This window comes from Oncorhynchus clarkii, chromosome 25 (genome assembly GCF_045791955.1).
Source record: "Oncorhynchus clarkii lewisi isolate Uvic-CL-2024 chromosome 25, UVic_Ocla_1.0, whole genome shotgun sequence".
Taxonomy (NCBI): Eukaryota; Metazoa; Chordata; class Actinopteri; order Salmoniformes; family Salmonidae; genus Oncorhynchus; species Oncorhynchus clarkii.
This window is the reverse complement of record NC_092171.1, coordinates 21833972-21848814: the sequence shown is the minus strand read 5'-3', so window position 1 is coordinate 21848814 and position 14843 is coordinate 21833972. Positions and strand designations below refer to the sequence as shown.

At 43.8% G+C, this 14843-nt stretch overlaps 1 protein-coding gene across 2 annotated transcripts in view; it reads left to right on the top strand.

Moving 5' to 3' along the window:
- The window catches only part of LOC139383301 (reticulon 1a), a 51199-nt gene that overhangs the window by 18720 nt on the left and 17636 nt on the right, over positions 1 to 14843 (top strand). The window contains exons 2-3 of one of the 2 annotated variants that reach the window (XM_071127769.1): positions 1680 to 2396; positions 2683 to 3357. In XM_071127769.1, coding sequence (XP_070983870.1) covers positions 1680 to 2396; positions 2683 to 3357 — 1392 coding nt within the window. Of the gene's footprint in view, positions 1 to 1679; positions 2397 to 2682; positions 3358 to 6984; positions 7238 to 14843 lie in introns of those variants that run through there. The other variant, XM_071127771.1, reaches the window with a different exon arrangement.

Sequence of the window (14843 nt, the reverse complement as noted above, 5' to 3'; positions counted from 1 at the left end):
TGTGTATAAGGTAGTTGTTATGTAATTGTTAGGTTATATTACTCGTTGGGGCGGCAGGGTAGCCTAGTGGTTAGAGCGTTGGACTAGTAACCCGAAGGGTTCCAAGTTCAAATCCCCGAGCTGACAAGGTACAAATCTGTCGTTCTGCCCCTGAACAGGCAGTTAGCCCACTGTTCCTAGGACGTCATTGAAAATAAGAATTTGTTCTTAACTGACTTGCCTAGGTTAAAAAAATAAAAATCACTGCATTGTCGAAACTAGAAGCACAAGCATTTCGCTACACTCACATTAACATCTGCTAACCATGTGAAAAATAACATTTGATTTGACACGCAATTTGATATGTTGGTGATCATGGGTAATTTTCTATGGAAATGCCCTGTGCAATAACTTTGCACAAAAATGTTGGCTGTCTCCACTGTAAATATTTTCTACTGAGGTCACTGAAACGAAATATTTATTTTCACATTATTTTTGCCGGTAGACGACACATGGAGGGTAACAAAAGATTACTCTTTCGTAACTACTGTTACTGGGATGCCTTTGTATTTTGCAACGCTCTCATACTGTGGTAGCCTTCATGCCATACTGGACAGGCCGTACCGTAGGTGGAAAGTCACACAGAAAATGATAGGGTACAGTAGTATGTGTGTGTGCCTCAGTGACAATCGGCCGTCTTGTCAGAGGAGATTTCTGAATAAAAACGAGAGATGGGAATGGAAGGAGGAAGGAAGGAAGGCCCAAAAAATTGTCATAGACTGTTCTCTCTGCTACCGCAAGTCAAGCAGTACCGGAGTGCCAAGTCTAGGTCCAAAAGGCTCCTTAACAGCTTCTACCTCCAAGCCATAAGACTGCTGAACAACTAATCAAATGGCCACCCAGACTATTTACATTGACACCCCCGTTCCCCCTTTGTTTTTACACTGCTGCTACTCGCTGTTTATTATCAATGCATAGTCACTTTACCCCTACCTACATGTAAAATTACCTTGACTAACCTGTACCCCGGCACATTGACTCGGTACCAGTACCCCATGTATACAGCCTCGTTATTGTTATTTTATTGTGTTACTGTTTATGTAATTTTTTACTTTATTTTATTTAGTAAATATTTTCTATTTCTTGAACTGCATTGTTGGTAAGCATTTCACGGTAAAGTCTACACCTGTTGTATTCAGTGCATGTGACAAATACAATTTTATTTTATTTGAATACAGAACCCATCCCCCGTACCTCAGTCTGAGGATTTTTAGCTGGCGGGATGAGTTTTGGGGTTTGAACAATCCCCCTTTGTATGGCTCAGGGCACAAGTACCCTCTGTTAGTGCTGCATCACTGATCTGCACCGCCATCAGATCTCCCAACTGATTCCCATACTCTCCCTACGATCCCACACATCTCCACTATCAGGCCTGGAGTACACATATGTAACATAATCCTGTTATTATTGTCAATTCAACATTGCAACTTGATTGGAACGTGTTTTGAAGAATTTCAACTCTAACGCAGCATTGTCATATTGGCCCCAGTTCACTGTTGACTGAAATATATCAATGACATGTTATGTTGCCTGTGATGCTATCTTCTGCCTATTTCATCTATCCACTTTTCCATTTGTTTAAGTTTGCCTTATCCAATTGAGGTCTGTGATTAAATCCACTGTCCATCCTCTCCTTCTAGGTGACGCCTTGTCTGACCTTTTCCGGAAGCCCATGAGTGATGATGGTGACCTGTACACCTCACTCCTGTCCAATCAGAGCCATCCCTCAGGCCAGGATGCCTCTTACCTGTCTGATGATCTGAAGCTCTCCTCTGGCCCCTCCTCCCAGGACACCTTTGACTCCTACAGCATCTTTGGTTCCTCCAACACCAAGACGATCACTGACCTGGTTGATGAGATGCCCAAGTCCCTGCTGGGGGGCTCCGAGTCGAAGACCGAGGCCTACAACTACATGGATATCAGCCATGGTGATGACGTCCACAACCAGCACCAGAGCCAGGGGCCCCTGCATAGCCTAGTAGACACTGGGCTGTCTAGCTTGGACTCCCTGGGAGGCTACATGGATAAGAGCCCTGCAGAACTCGAGGAGGAGGAAGAGGAAGAGAACCTGGGCCCGGCGCTTGACTCGCACTCCTTCCCTTACGTAGAGGAGCCTTCTGAGGATGAGGAGCTGTCTGACTACCGCTCCTACCGTAACCTGGGCACCCCTCAGACCGCTAGCCCTGTGAAGATCACCCTGACCGAGTCCCACCCCCCTGCTTCTGCCAAACCCACCCCCCCGCAGGCCAATGTGTCTGACAACATCCTCAGCCTGGGCCTGCAGGGCGTTCCCACGGTTACACTCTCTGAGCCAGAGGACGACAGCCCCAACTCCTCCCCCAATGCATCCCCAACAGGTAGCTATCACCCACACTCCCCTACTGTGTTCTAGTGAGTTAGAGAGTTCACCATCAACATGGTCTATGGTCTTGGACTATGGTTTAGCTATGATTTGAAATACAGTATTTCAAGTTTGGTAAAAATGTAAGGTTTTAAGGTTTACAACACATCATAAAAGGACAAAAACATTTTAAAGATGACCCTGACACTCTCTCTCTCTCTCTCTCTCTCTCTCTCTCTCTCTGTCTCTGTCTCTGTCTCCTCTCTCTGTCTCTGTCTCTGTCTCTCTTTGTGTGTGTGCAGAGAAAGAATCTCCGTCCCAAGAACTGTTCAAGGCTGTCCCCAGCAGCAAGCCAACCCCAGGCTCCACCAAGACCAGGGAGCAGGATGGCAGTAGTGCAGAGTCGGGGGACTCTGAGATAGAGCTGGTCTCTGAGGATCCTCCCCTGCAGAGCCCCCCCAGCACCAAATCCAGTAACAACCCATTTGAGCAGCCTCCCAGCAGCAAGGGAGGTTTCAGCCAGACTGGCAACCCCTTCGACAATCCCCCCAGCGCCAAGGGACCCATATCCTACAGCATCCTGAGGGAGGAGAGGGAGGCTGAGCTGGACAGTGAGCTCTTCATCGAGTCTGCCAATGAGGAGAGCCCCAAGAGAGAGGGGTCCGGCCCCAAACAGGGGGTCAACACCCCTTCACCTCTGATCCCCACCGCTGCTCCCCCCGCCTGCCCTGCCCCAGAGGTGGTTCCAGCCGAGCCTGTCACGAGCTCCATGATGAAATCATCCAATGACAAGAGCAAGAGCCACATGAAGATGGAAGAGGATTGCCCCACCAAGCCCAAGCCCCCCACGGCTGCCGTGCCCCCGGAGGTGAGGTCTGAGAGGCCCCTCCTGGATGACAAGCACATCACTGAGGGGAAGGGAGACCTGACCAAACCTGCTGCGCCAGTCTTTATGGAGGGCTTTGACAAACAGAAAGGTAAGTCCTGTAATTAATCAACTTGTCCTCATCTGTTGATAGAGAATTTGATATGGTATTCTGTAGCCTATTTATTTTCTGCCCATTAACTCTTATAGCCTGCATTCCAACATACAATCTGTGGTGATAAACCTACCTAACTACACTATTATCCCTCCTTGCAGCCGTGTTATCTTTATATCTTTCCTTGTTGCAGTTGTGTTGCCTTTGCATTATATTTCATCACAACATTCCAGAAATTTCTCTACCATCTTATCGAACAAGTAGTACGGTATCTGTCGGTGCATTTGTTTGTCAGTGGAGAATCCAGTGGCTGTGTGGTTTGCCGTTTTTTAACACTAGTAACTGCATGTCTTTTACCAGGCTGTTGCTATGACAATGGAATCCCTCTAATACAGCAGGTTGTTCACTGTTTTTACTGCCCTGAGTGTGTGATGCATCAGAAGAGATAGCATGGAAGGTCAAAGAGTGTTGTTATCTCGGCTGTGTTGACAAGGTTGGAAATAAAAAGGGTTGCTATGAGACGGCTAGTTCTGTTCTCTCTGTGCTGTGGTGGGTGTGAGCATCTTGGATTTTGAGCTGCTGCATGTTTTCAAGATCTGCTTCCCTCTGGTGGTAGGCTATAGTTACAAAACATGTCTGAGGCCAGCATTTTTACGATGACTATCAACAGAGGCTGAGCTTCTACATCATTAAAGATATCAACTAATCCCTCACTCTCATTGGATATGTAAAGAATTGTTTTGAAACAGCCCTGACTCTCTCACTCCCACATCCCAAACAGGCCATCTGTCTCCTAACTCTTTCAGACAGACATCATCACAGATCACGCCAGAGATCACTTTGCACCACATTGAGCCACAGAGTTCTCTGTGTGTAAAGCCGGGCATTTTGTGTTGGCACTTAGTTGTCTTTCTTCTTCTTTTTCATCCTTGTTGTAAATAGTGGGTTTATGTAATCCTGTGATGTCAAATCTGGGGCGCACACACATCAATTTACGCTTAGGAGGATTCATTTGATGTGCAGATAGATGCAGTGACAAAAATATCACAGTTTACTTATTATCATATGGTTCCTTTGCTGTCATAGCACAATATCCACCTATAGTATGTAACTGACATTCCTTATTCAGATGGGGAGAATAAAGAGAAATGAAAACATCTGATGTGCTTGAGGAAAAGTCGAAGCCCCTCCCCTCTCCTGGTGTTTACAAACAGACAACCACAGAAGAAGGTTCTCGAATCTCTAAAAGCAGGTCAACCCATTTGATGAAGTTGATATTCCTCCACCACTAGGTGGTGCAGGGCACCATAGACTATAACAGAGGTCCGTGTGTATGCTGGAGAGTAAAGACAAGCAGAGCAGACATTATGTACCACGGCCTGTGCAGCTCTGCAGAAGTTGCCATGGCAACACCGTCCAAGGGGGAGAGCACATCACAGGCTCATATATTTTTTGCCCATTGGCTGTTGCCGTGGTAGAGAGCTTTCTCAAGGCTGCAGCAAGCAGAAAGTGTGAGGGGGATGCCGACAAGGCTGTCTGTGCACTGACTGTACCAATGTCACTGAAATAGAGGGGTCAATGTTAACATTCAAAATCCTGATGATATAGTTATTCTCTATCAATGCACACAGACTCTGTTTAGACGTGGTACTGTCTGTGTTGGACTCAGCTCCTACATGCATCACTGTGGCAATTCCATGCCATCGTACCCCGAAAATATTTTTTGTATCTCAGATTGTTCTAGCAATTCTCACATAGTAACTTCATTGGAAGGAAGGAATGTTTGACATGGTTTGTACATTTGTATCACAATTTATGTATTTTTTAATCATAATGAAAGTGTCAATTATGGCCCTTTTTAGACCTGTACATGAACCGTACATGATACAACATCTTGGTGTACTTATACTCCTTATAGTGTTGTCTCAAATTTGGAGTATATCTAGATTCTGAAATTAAAATGTTTCACATTCAAAAAACATGATGTTGTTTGTAGCAATCTACTCTTCAACATATCAAATTACCAGAGTGGGCTCTCTGGTCATTTTAATGATATGACCCGTTTTATACATAAACATGGATATTATAGGTCATTAACTGCCATTGCCCCAACTGTAGACCAGGTGTTGTTAGAGCTGCAATCTGACTTTGTTGCCTTACAAAAATCCCTGGTTGGTTTAAAAAAGTGTACTTAATGTGGGCAAGACCAAATATGTTGTGTATGTGGTATTGAGATGTGGGATGCATAAGATATGTTATGATTGATTTTATGAGTTATTATAGGCCTCTGTGATCTAAGTTTTCATGAAGTCACAGCCCTCCTCTACAATTACTCATTCAGCAAATCACCCTTTGAATTCCATTTCCCATTCACTGTGTTGGTGGTGCTCATACAATGTACAATGTAGCAGAGAGCCCACTCTGGAAATGTGATGTACTTGTAGAGTATATCGTTCCAAACAATGTCTTAAAATTAACAAAATCAGAAAGGGTACTTTTCAGATATTCATATTCATATTTTTAATGTTGAATAAATGAATGTGAAAAATGATATTTCAGAATCAAGACATACTCCATATTTTAGATCACACTATAAGGAGTATAATGACACCAAGATGTTGTCTGTATCATGTACAGTTCACAGATCATAGGGTCTTACAGGAGGCATGCATAGGTCTAAAAAGGACCTAAAATGGCCACTCAAAAAATGGTTTGTGATACAAATGTAAAAAGCATGTCAAACATCCTTCCTCCTAATGACGTTTATTTGTGAGAATTGCCAGAACAATCTGAGATATCCTAAATATTTTCAGCCTTCGCTGTCATGGAAACGCCCTAGAGCTTTGTCAGGTCATTTGCATTGCTAATGCATCCTGGTGGGACCTAAAGCACAAACTGAACCACAGCCTTAAAGCAGTAAACCTTTGAGGGCTATTACTGTAGGCTACAGTGTGTATATTTATTAATTATTAAAAAGACAAGCACTTAAGCTGCTCAATAATTAGTGAGACATATTGAAAATAACTACGGTATTTGTGTCATATTGACCACAAGCTTAAACATTATTTTGTACAAAGCGTAGAAACAAAGGACAGAGGAGTTGACTATTTGCTAGATGATTTCTTAGCTACGCTAGGTCCCTTCCCCAGCAGTAGCCTATAGAATCCTCAGTCTTAACACAAAACCTTTTACCCACAGTCTCAATGCTGTGAAGGATGACGTCAGATTTCTTTCAATTGTCATTTCAATCTGGCACCTTATCCGTAAATGATCTTCTATACAATATTGATCACGATGAAACTAGCCACAAAAATGGAAGCATGAGGGGTGGGCTAGGAAATATGACGGTGCACCTGCCTGTTTCCGACTGAGCTTAATCAAAGGGCATGTTGGTTAACTCTTTCACTACCAAACCCCCAGCCCACCACCTAGTCTGCTCTGAGAATCAGGATAAGCATGAGGACTTTTATTGTGAAGGAATGCCTACCCCCCCGCACTAAATCATTGCATGGATGATTTGCTGCAGTAGCGACTGTGGTGTGGCGTTTATTCGATCACCCCCCCCCCCACACACACACACCCCCTCTCCTCCTTCTGTTCTCACTAACACTGCTCCACAGCATCATTCTGTTTTTTCCGCGAGCCAGCAGTACCTTGGAAACCTTGACTCCCTCCCTCTCGTCTCCGCATCTCATCATTCCAACTATTCATGCCTTTGTGAGATGAGTGAGTGAATCAGTGGCACAAGAAGAGGAAGAGCTAGAAGAAAACGGAGAAGACCAAGAGAAAGGAAAATCAGGGAGATTGATCATCAGCATGCAGGCCACTGCAGACGGTATCAAGAAGGAGTGCTCCTGGAGTAGCTGGAAAGGCCAGGGTACTGATGTGTTTGCTGTGTTTATTGTGTAAATCAAATCACATTTTATTGGTCACATACACATGTTTAGCAGATGTTATTGCGGGTGTAGCGAAATGCTTGTGCTTCTAGCTCCGACAGTGCAGCAATATCTAACAAGTAATAACAGTTTCACAACATATACCCAAAATACATGTAAATCTAAGTAAGGAATGGATTATCTATCTCTGTCTGTGTGTTAGGAGTGTGTGTATCTAGGCTGTGAGTGGTGATCTGATTTGTGTGTATGTATGAGGTGCACATGTAGCCTATTTATGCTGCGAGTGCAAAGCTCTAGTTGTGTTTGTGTGAAAGGGGGATGTTGCATGTATAGTCGTGGTGGTATCCAAGGTGTGTGTTAGTCGGGGCCTGGGTGAACAGGCTTAGCTGTTTACCCCCCCGTCCCCCCGTCTCACAGCAGACACGCCCTGATCACGCTCTCTGTGTGCCGTTTTGAGACAAAGGGGAAAAAGAGGGTGGGAGGGTGGGTGGCTGTGAGACGTTGCTGATTATGATGACGAATGTATACATACATGCTGTGAGATGTCTGTTGTTCAGTGTCTGTGTGTGTTTTGTGTGTGTGTGTGTGTTAAGGTGAAACTCTATGTTGGACCAAGGTTTGTCATTGTTATCGCCCTCCCAGTGTGACGCTCTGTGGGGGAGCTGTTTTCATGCCGGAGACTTTGAGCTATTTTTGTGTGTGAGGCTGTTGGAGCATCCGGATGGCACTGACGGACTGTCTCCATGGCAACCAGGCCACACCCATCCTAATTACATCAGTCTCATCCATCGGCTGCCAGGGCACCTTGCAGCGACTGGGAAAGAAAGGCACAGCCTCCGTCTGCCTTTTTCTCCATCATGGTGTGCATTAGTATTGCCTGACGAGGAGAGAAAATGGTGTCCCTTCCTCCTCCTTGCCTTTCCAGCTGGCTGTCATTTTCTATTGCATCCATGCTTATTGTAGGAGAGAGATTGGGTTGGTTGGCCTGCCTTTTCCTTACCTGTGAATAAAACTGAGTGATTTTAAGATTTAAAATGGAGAATAGAATAGAATCTCCAAATTAAAATGCAAGACTAATAGCCTATAAATCTATTTATAAAATATACAGAGAAGGAGCCACACAGGTCTATGTGGATACTTTATTTTCATTGAACAATAACTAGTTCCTTTCATTCAGTCACAGAGTTGTGAGCATAATAGCTTGTATTCTCTGAGCTTTCACTATAGACGGGTTGGTTGTTTAGCAACAAAAGTGACGCGTGCGCAACTATGGGGCAAAACAGACTGGTTTCACTTAGCTTGTTGATAACATACATAATTTCTCAAATACATTGTTACAGTTGTTGGTTAGCTAGCTAGTGAATCTTAGCCATATTAGCATTGACAATGATACACCTTGGTCCAACATAGAGTTTCACCTTAACACACACAAAACACACACAGATAAATTATAAAATTGACCAGTTGGATGTTCTTTAGTTTGAATAAGCTGTTGAAGCAAAGACACAGGTTTGGATACATGTTTGATCATGCTGGCTTGGGGCATGGTTTGAGCCAGTGTCGATGACTTTAGTGGTCTAACCGGGTCAGGCTCAAACTGGTTCACTCTGCCGCTACCTAAAAATGTAGAACATAATCTGACTACAAATCTGAAGAGTGAGGAATATTGCATCAGCTTGTTGAGTATCAGAAGCAGAAATCATACAGGCCTGTATCAGTGATCAGGGTTTGTCTGCGTGCCACGGTACCTACTGTACGTTTTGGTTCAACATCCTGTGTTCATGCTGGCTGGGCAGGACAGTAATCCCCAGGGTCTCTACAAACCAGAGAGCTTGACAGAACCTCACCCATGACTCACTCTGTGAAATAGGCTATAGGCCTATACCAATTGTTTACTGTACAGTACCAATGTGAAAGCAAAGCCTGCTATCTAGCGCTAAGCCTAATAAAAGGGAATTAGATGCTGAACAAATTATTAATGGGACTTGCAAACGTCTCATTCTAAATCTCTACCATACTTCTGACTTATTGGCTAGTTATTATGAGCACTCCATCCCTCCTACACCGTTTAAGATAGAAACGTCATTCAAACTTTAAAACGTACAGACCGGTCTGGAATAGTGTGCTTACATACTTTTGATATACACTGCTCAAAGAAATAAAGGGAACACTAAAATAACACATCCTAGATCTTAATTAATGAAATATTCTTATTAAATACTTTTTTCTTTACATAGTTGAATGTGCTGACAACAAAATCACACAAAAATTATCAATGGAAATCAAATTTATCAACCCATGGAGGTCTGGATTTGGAGTCACACTCAAAATTAAAGTGGAAAACCACACTACAGGCTGATCCAACTTTAATGTAATGTCCTTAAAACAAGTCAAAATGAGGCTCAGTAGTGTGTGTGTCCTCCACGTGCCTGTATGACCTCCCTACAATGCCTGGGCATCCTGATGAGGTGACGGATGGTCTCCTGAGGGATCTCCTCCCAGACCTGGACTAAAGCATCCGCCAACTCCTGGACAGTCTGTGGTGCAACGTGGCGTTGGTGGATGGAGCGAGACATGATGTCCCAGATGTGCTCAATTGGATTCAGGTCTGGGGAACGGGCGGGCCAGTCCATAGCATCAATGCCTTCCTCTTGCAGGAACTGCTGACACACTCCAGCCACATGAGGTCTAGCATTGTCTTGCATTAGGAGGAACCCAGGGCCAACCGCACCAGCATATGGTCTCACAAGGGGTCTGAGGATCTCATCTCGGTACCTAATGGCAGTCAGGCTACCTCTGGCGAGCACATGGAGGGCTGTGCGGCCCCCCAAAGAAATGCCACCCCACACCATGACTGACCCACCGCCAAACCGGTCATGCTGGAGGATGTTGCAGGCAGCAGAACGTTCTCCACGGTCTCCAGACTCTGTCACGTCTGTCACATGCTCAGTGTGAACCTGCTTTCATCTGTGAAGAGCACAGGGCGCCAGTGGCGAATTTGCCAATCTTGGTGTTCTCTGGCAAATGCCAAATCGTCCTGCACGGTGTTGGGCTGTAAGCACAACCCCCACCTGTGGACATCGGGCCCTCATACCACCCTCATGGAGTCTGTTTCTGACCGTTTGAGCAGATACATACACATTTGTGGCCTGCTGGAGGTCATCTGCAGGGCTCTGGCAGTGCTCCTCCTGCTCCTCCTTGCACAAAGGCGGAGGTAGCGGTCCTGCTGCTGGGTTGTTGCCCTCCTACGGCCTCCTCCACGTCCTGATGTACTGGCCTGTCTCCTGGTAGCGCCTCCATGCTCTGGACACTACGCTGACAGACACAGCAAACCTTCTTGCCACAGCTCGCATTGATGTGCCATCCTGGATGAGCTGCACTACCTGAGCCACTTGTGTGGGTTGTAGACTCCGTCTCATGCTACCACTAGAGTGAAAGTACCGCCAGCATTCAAAAGTGACCAAAACATCAGCCAGAAAGCATAGGAACTGAGAAGTGGTCTGTGGTCACCACCTGCAGAACCACTCCTTATTTGGGGGTGTCTTGCTAATTGCCTATAATTTCCACCTGTTGTCTATTCCATTTGCACAACAGCATGTGAAATTTATTGTCAATCAGTGTTGCTTCCTAAGTGGACAGTTTGATTTCACAGAAGTGTGATTGACTTGGAGTTACATTGTGTTGTTTAAGTGTTCCCTTTATTTTTTGGAGCAGTGTATTTTATACTTTTTAACCTATTGCCTTTTGCATTTTTTCCCCCCCAATCTTCACTTAAATGGGACTTTTTTCAACATTCTAAAGCATTCCCCATTGTTAGACAGTCACATGACTTCCAACAGTTCATCACTGTAAACAATGCAATTTTTGACACAAATCAGCTACTTTGACCACTTTCCCAACAACTTAGGCAAAAGGTTAGAGCATATGAAATGTTCCTCTGTCTGCTATTCAAGTCCGAAATCAGAACAGAAATATATTTTGCCAATCAAAGGGTGGAGCTGTTTTAGTAACCGTGTCAACAGTAAGCAGGTGACGCCAACCTTTGTCCTATAGTGATTATGTACCCATAATTCATCATCACGATATATTTGTTGGTCCCATGTTTCATGAGCTGAAATAAAATATCCCAGAGATGTTCTACACGCACAAAAAGCTTATTTCTCTAAAATGTTGTGCAGGCTGTGTAAGAGCTATTTGACCAAGAAGGAGAGTGGTGCATCAGATGACCTGGCCTCCACAATCACCCGACATCAACCCAATTAAGATGGTTTGGGATGAGTTGGACCGCAGAGTGAAGAAAAAGCAGCTAAAAAGTGCTCAGCATATGTGGGGACTCCTTTAAGACTGTTGGAAAATAATTCCAGGTGACTACCTCATGAAGCTGGTTGAGAGAATGCCAAGAGTGTGTAAAGCTGTCATCAAGGCAAAGGGTAGCTACTTTGAAGAATCTAAAATATATTTTTGATTTGTTTAACCCTTTTTTGGTTACTACATGATTCCATTTGTGTTATTTCATAGTTTTGATGCCTTCACTACTATTCTACAATGTAGAAAATAGTAAAAATTAAGAAAAACCCTGGATTAGGTGTGTCCAAACTTTTGACTGGTACTGTACACTGATCAAAAATATAAACACAACATGTAAAATGTTGGTCCCATGTTTAATGAGCTGAAATAAAAGATCCCAGAAATGTTCCATATACACAAAAAGCTTATTTCTCTAAAATGTTGTGCCACTAATTTGTTTACCTCCGTGTTAGTGAGCATTTCTCCTTTGCCCAGATAATCCATCCACCTGACATGTGTGGCATATCAATAAGCTGATTAAACAGCATGATCATTATACAGATGCACCTAAAAGGCCACTCTAAAATGTGCAGTTTTGTCACATAACACAATGCTACAGATGTTTCAAGTTTTGAGGGAATGTGCAATTGGCATACTCACTGCAGGATTGTCCACCAGAGCTGTTGCCAGAGAATTGAATGTTAATTTCTCTACCATAAGCCGTCATGTATATCACGTACAACCACAGACCACGCCAGCCCAGGACATCCACATATGGCTTCTCCACCTGTAAGATCATCTGAGACCAGCCACCCGGACAGCTGATGAAACTGTGGGTTTACACAACTGAAGAATTTTTGCACAAACTGTAAGAAACCATCTCAGGGAAGCTCATCTTTATGCTCGTTGTCCTCACCACGGTCTTGGTCTGACTGCAGTTCGGCGTCGTAACCAACTTCACTAGGCAAATGCTCACTTTCGATGGCTGCTGGAGAATTTTGCTCTTCACAGATTAATCCCGGTTTCAACTGTACCGGCCAGATGGCAGACAGCGTGTATGGCGTGGTGTGGGTGAGCGGTTTGCTGATGTCAACGTTGTGAACAGAGTGCCCCATGGTGGCGATGGGGTTATGGTATGGGCAGGCATAAGCTACGAACAATGAACACAACTGCGTTTTATCAATGGCAATTTGAATACACAGCGATACCGTGACGAGATCCAGAGGCCCATTGTCGTGCCATTCATACGCCACAGTCACTTCGTGTTTCAGCAAGATAATGCATGGCCCCATGTTGCAAGGATCTCTACACAATTCCTGGAAGCTGAAAATGTCCCAGTTCTTCAATGGCCTGCATACTCACTAGACATGTCACCCATTGAGCATATTTGGAATACTCTGTATCGACATGTACAACGGCGTGTTCCAGTTCCCACCAGTATCCATCAATTTCACACAGCCATTGAAGAGGAGTGGGACAACATGTCACAATCAACAGCTTGATCAACTCTATGCAAAGGACATGTGTCGCGCTGCATGAGGCAAATGATAGTCACTGGTTTTCTGATCCACGCCTCTACCTTTTTTAAGGTTTCTGTGACCAACAGATGCATATCTGTAATCCCAGGCATCCATACATTAGGGCCTAATTAATTAATTTATTAACTGTAACTCAGTAAACTTTTTGAAATTGTTGCATGTTTATATTTTTGTTCAGTGTATATCACATATGATGGTATTGACCCCTATTGGCCAACCAATAAATAATACTTGACTAAACCGTTGGGCTATAGCACGAAATCGAATGCTACAACTGGACGAATCATAATGACATATAATGTTGTTGAAAGCCTGGGCCGAGGCTAAGTGCAGGCAAATATTTCATAATATTCCTTTCTGGTGGAGGAGCTCCAGCACGGAATAGGTGTGTGTGTCGCACACATGACGGAGCGGTGACAGTCTGATAAGGAACGTCCTCCGACGCCAGATGGTTGAAATGTCAAAACGATCTCTGAACCAATTATATTAATTTGGGGACAGGTCGATAAGCAAACATTTATGAAAATGTAGCTAGCTAGCGTGCTGTTGCTAGCTAATTTGTCCTAGGATATAAACATTGGGTTGTTATTTTACCTGAAATGCAAGTCATGGTCCTCTACTCTGACAATTCGTCCACAGATAAAATGGTAAACCGAGTTAGTTTCTAGTGATCTCTCCTACTTCAGGCTTCTTCTTCTTCTTCTTTGGACTTTATATGGAGGTTGGCAACCAACTTGAAGGTGCATTACCACCACCAACTGGACTGGAGTGTGGACCTCAGTTCATCTTTCAATCACCCACGTGGGATATGCTCCTAAAAACCAATGAGGAGATAGGAAAGGCGGAACTTGCAGCGCATTAAGCATCACAAATAGAACCAAGTTCAATTTTAGCACCTGGCTACGCACATTTGCCTCATAAAATAATTGTAAAATAATAAATAAATAATAGTATAATAGCACAAACTATCGCTTATAAAGCTGTGATTTAAGAATAGCCTAGGCTATAGACTTTCATACTTGTTCTTTTTGAAAGTGGCAACTTTAGGACAACACCTTCTTAGGCTAGAAAATTTGGGAACTTTAACCTCTCTTAAAGCTTTTATGATAGACCTAGTAGGAGGATAGGTTATTGGCCATTTGGTTTTCAACTTCGTGTAGAGGGATTTTCTTGGTCCGCATGGATCATCTCTTTCTTAATAAGCTTAAACTTTATTAAACTGGTCATTAGATGTTTTTTATAGGCTATTGATATTGTTTATTTTCTCTCATTATTACCCTGGCTACCTTTTACATTTTTAGGCTATTCAAATAACTCTTTGAGATTGAACTCTGTTACATTCATTGTTTGATCGGGAGAAAGCCATGCATAAAATTATGAGTGTAGCCTATAGCCCAAAATCCTATTCATAGCCTATCGAATGGAAAGAGAGGGGAATATAGGCAACCAATTATTTTTTACAGCTAGACACAAGAAAGTCAAGGAGTGTCCGACAGAGAGAGAGAGAGAAACAATATTTTCTGACTGGACCTTTTGCGCTGCTTGGGTGGAATTCTTCTCTCTGACTGGCCTACATTTCTCTCTTGCGCTCTGTATATAACAAAGTATTTATTTAAATAGGCTTTAGAAAATAGGAAAAGGCAAATTCCTCGGGAATGTCACTTGCGTGCTCCCCTGCTGTGTGCCGCGAGACGCCGTTCTTCACTGCGCAGCGCCAGTAAAGTTAAAAGGCTAAACCATCATCTGTCACATCACTGTGTCA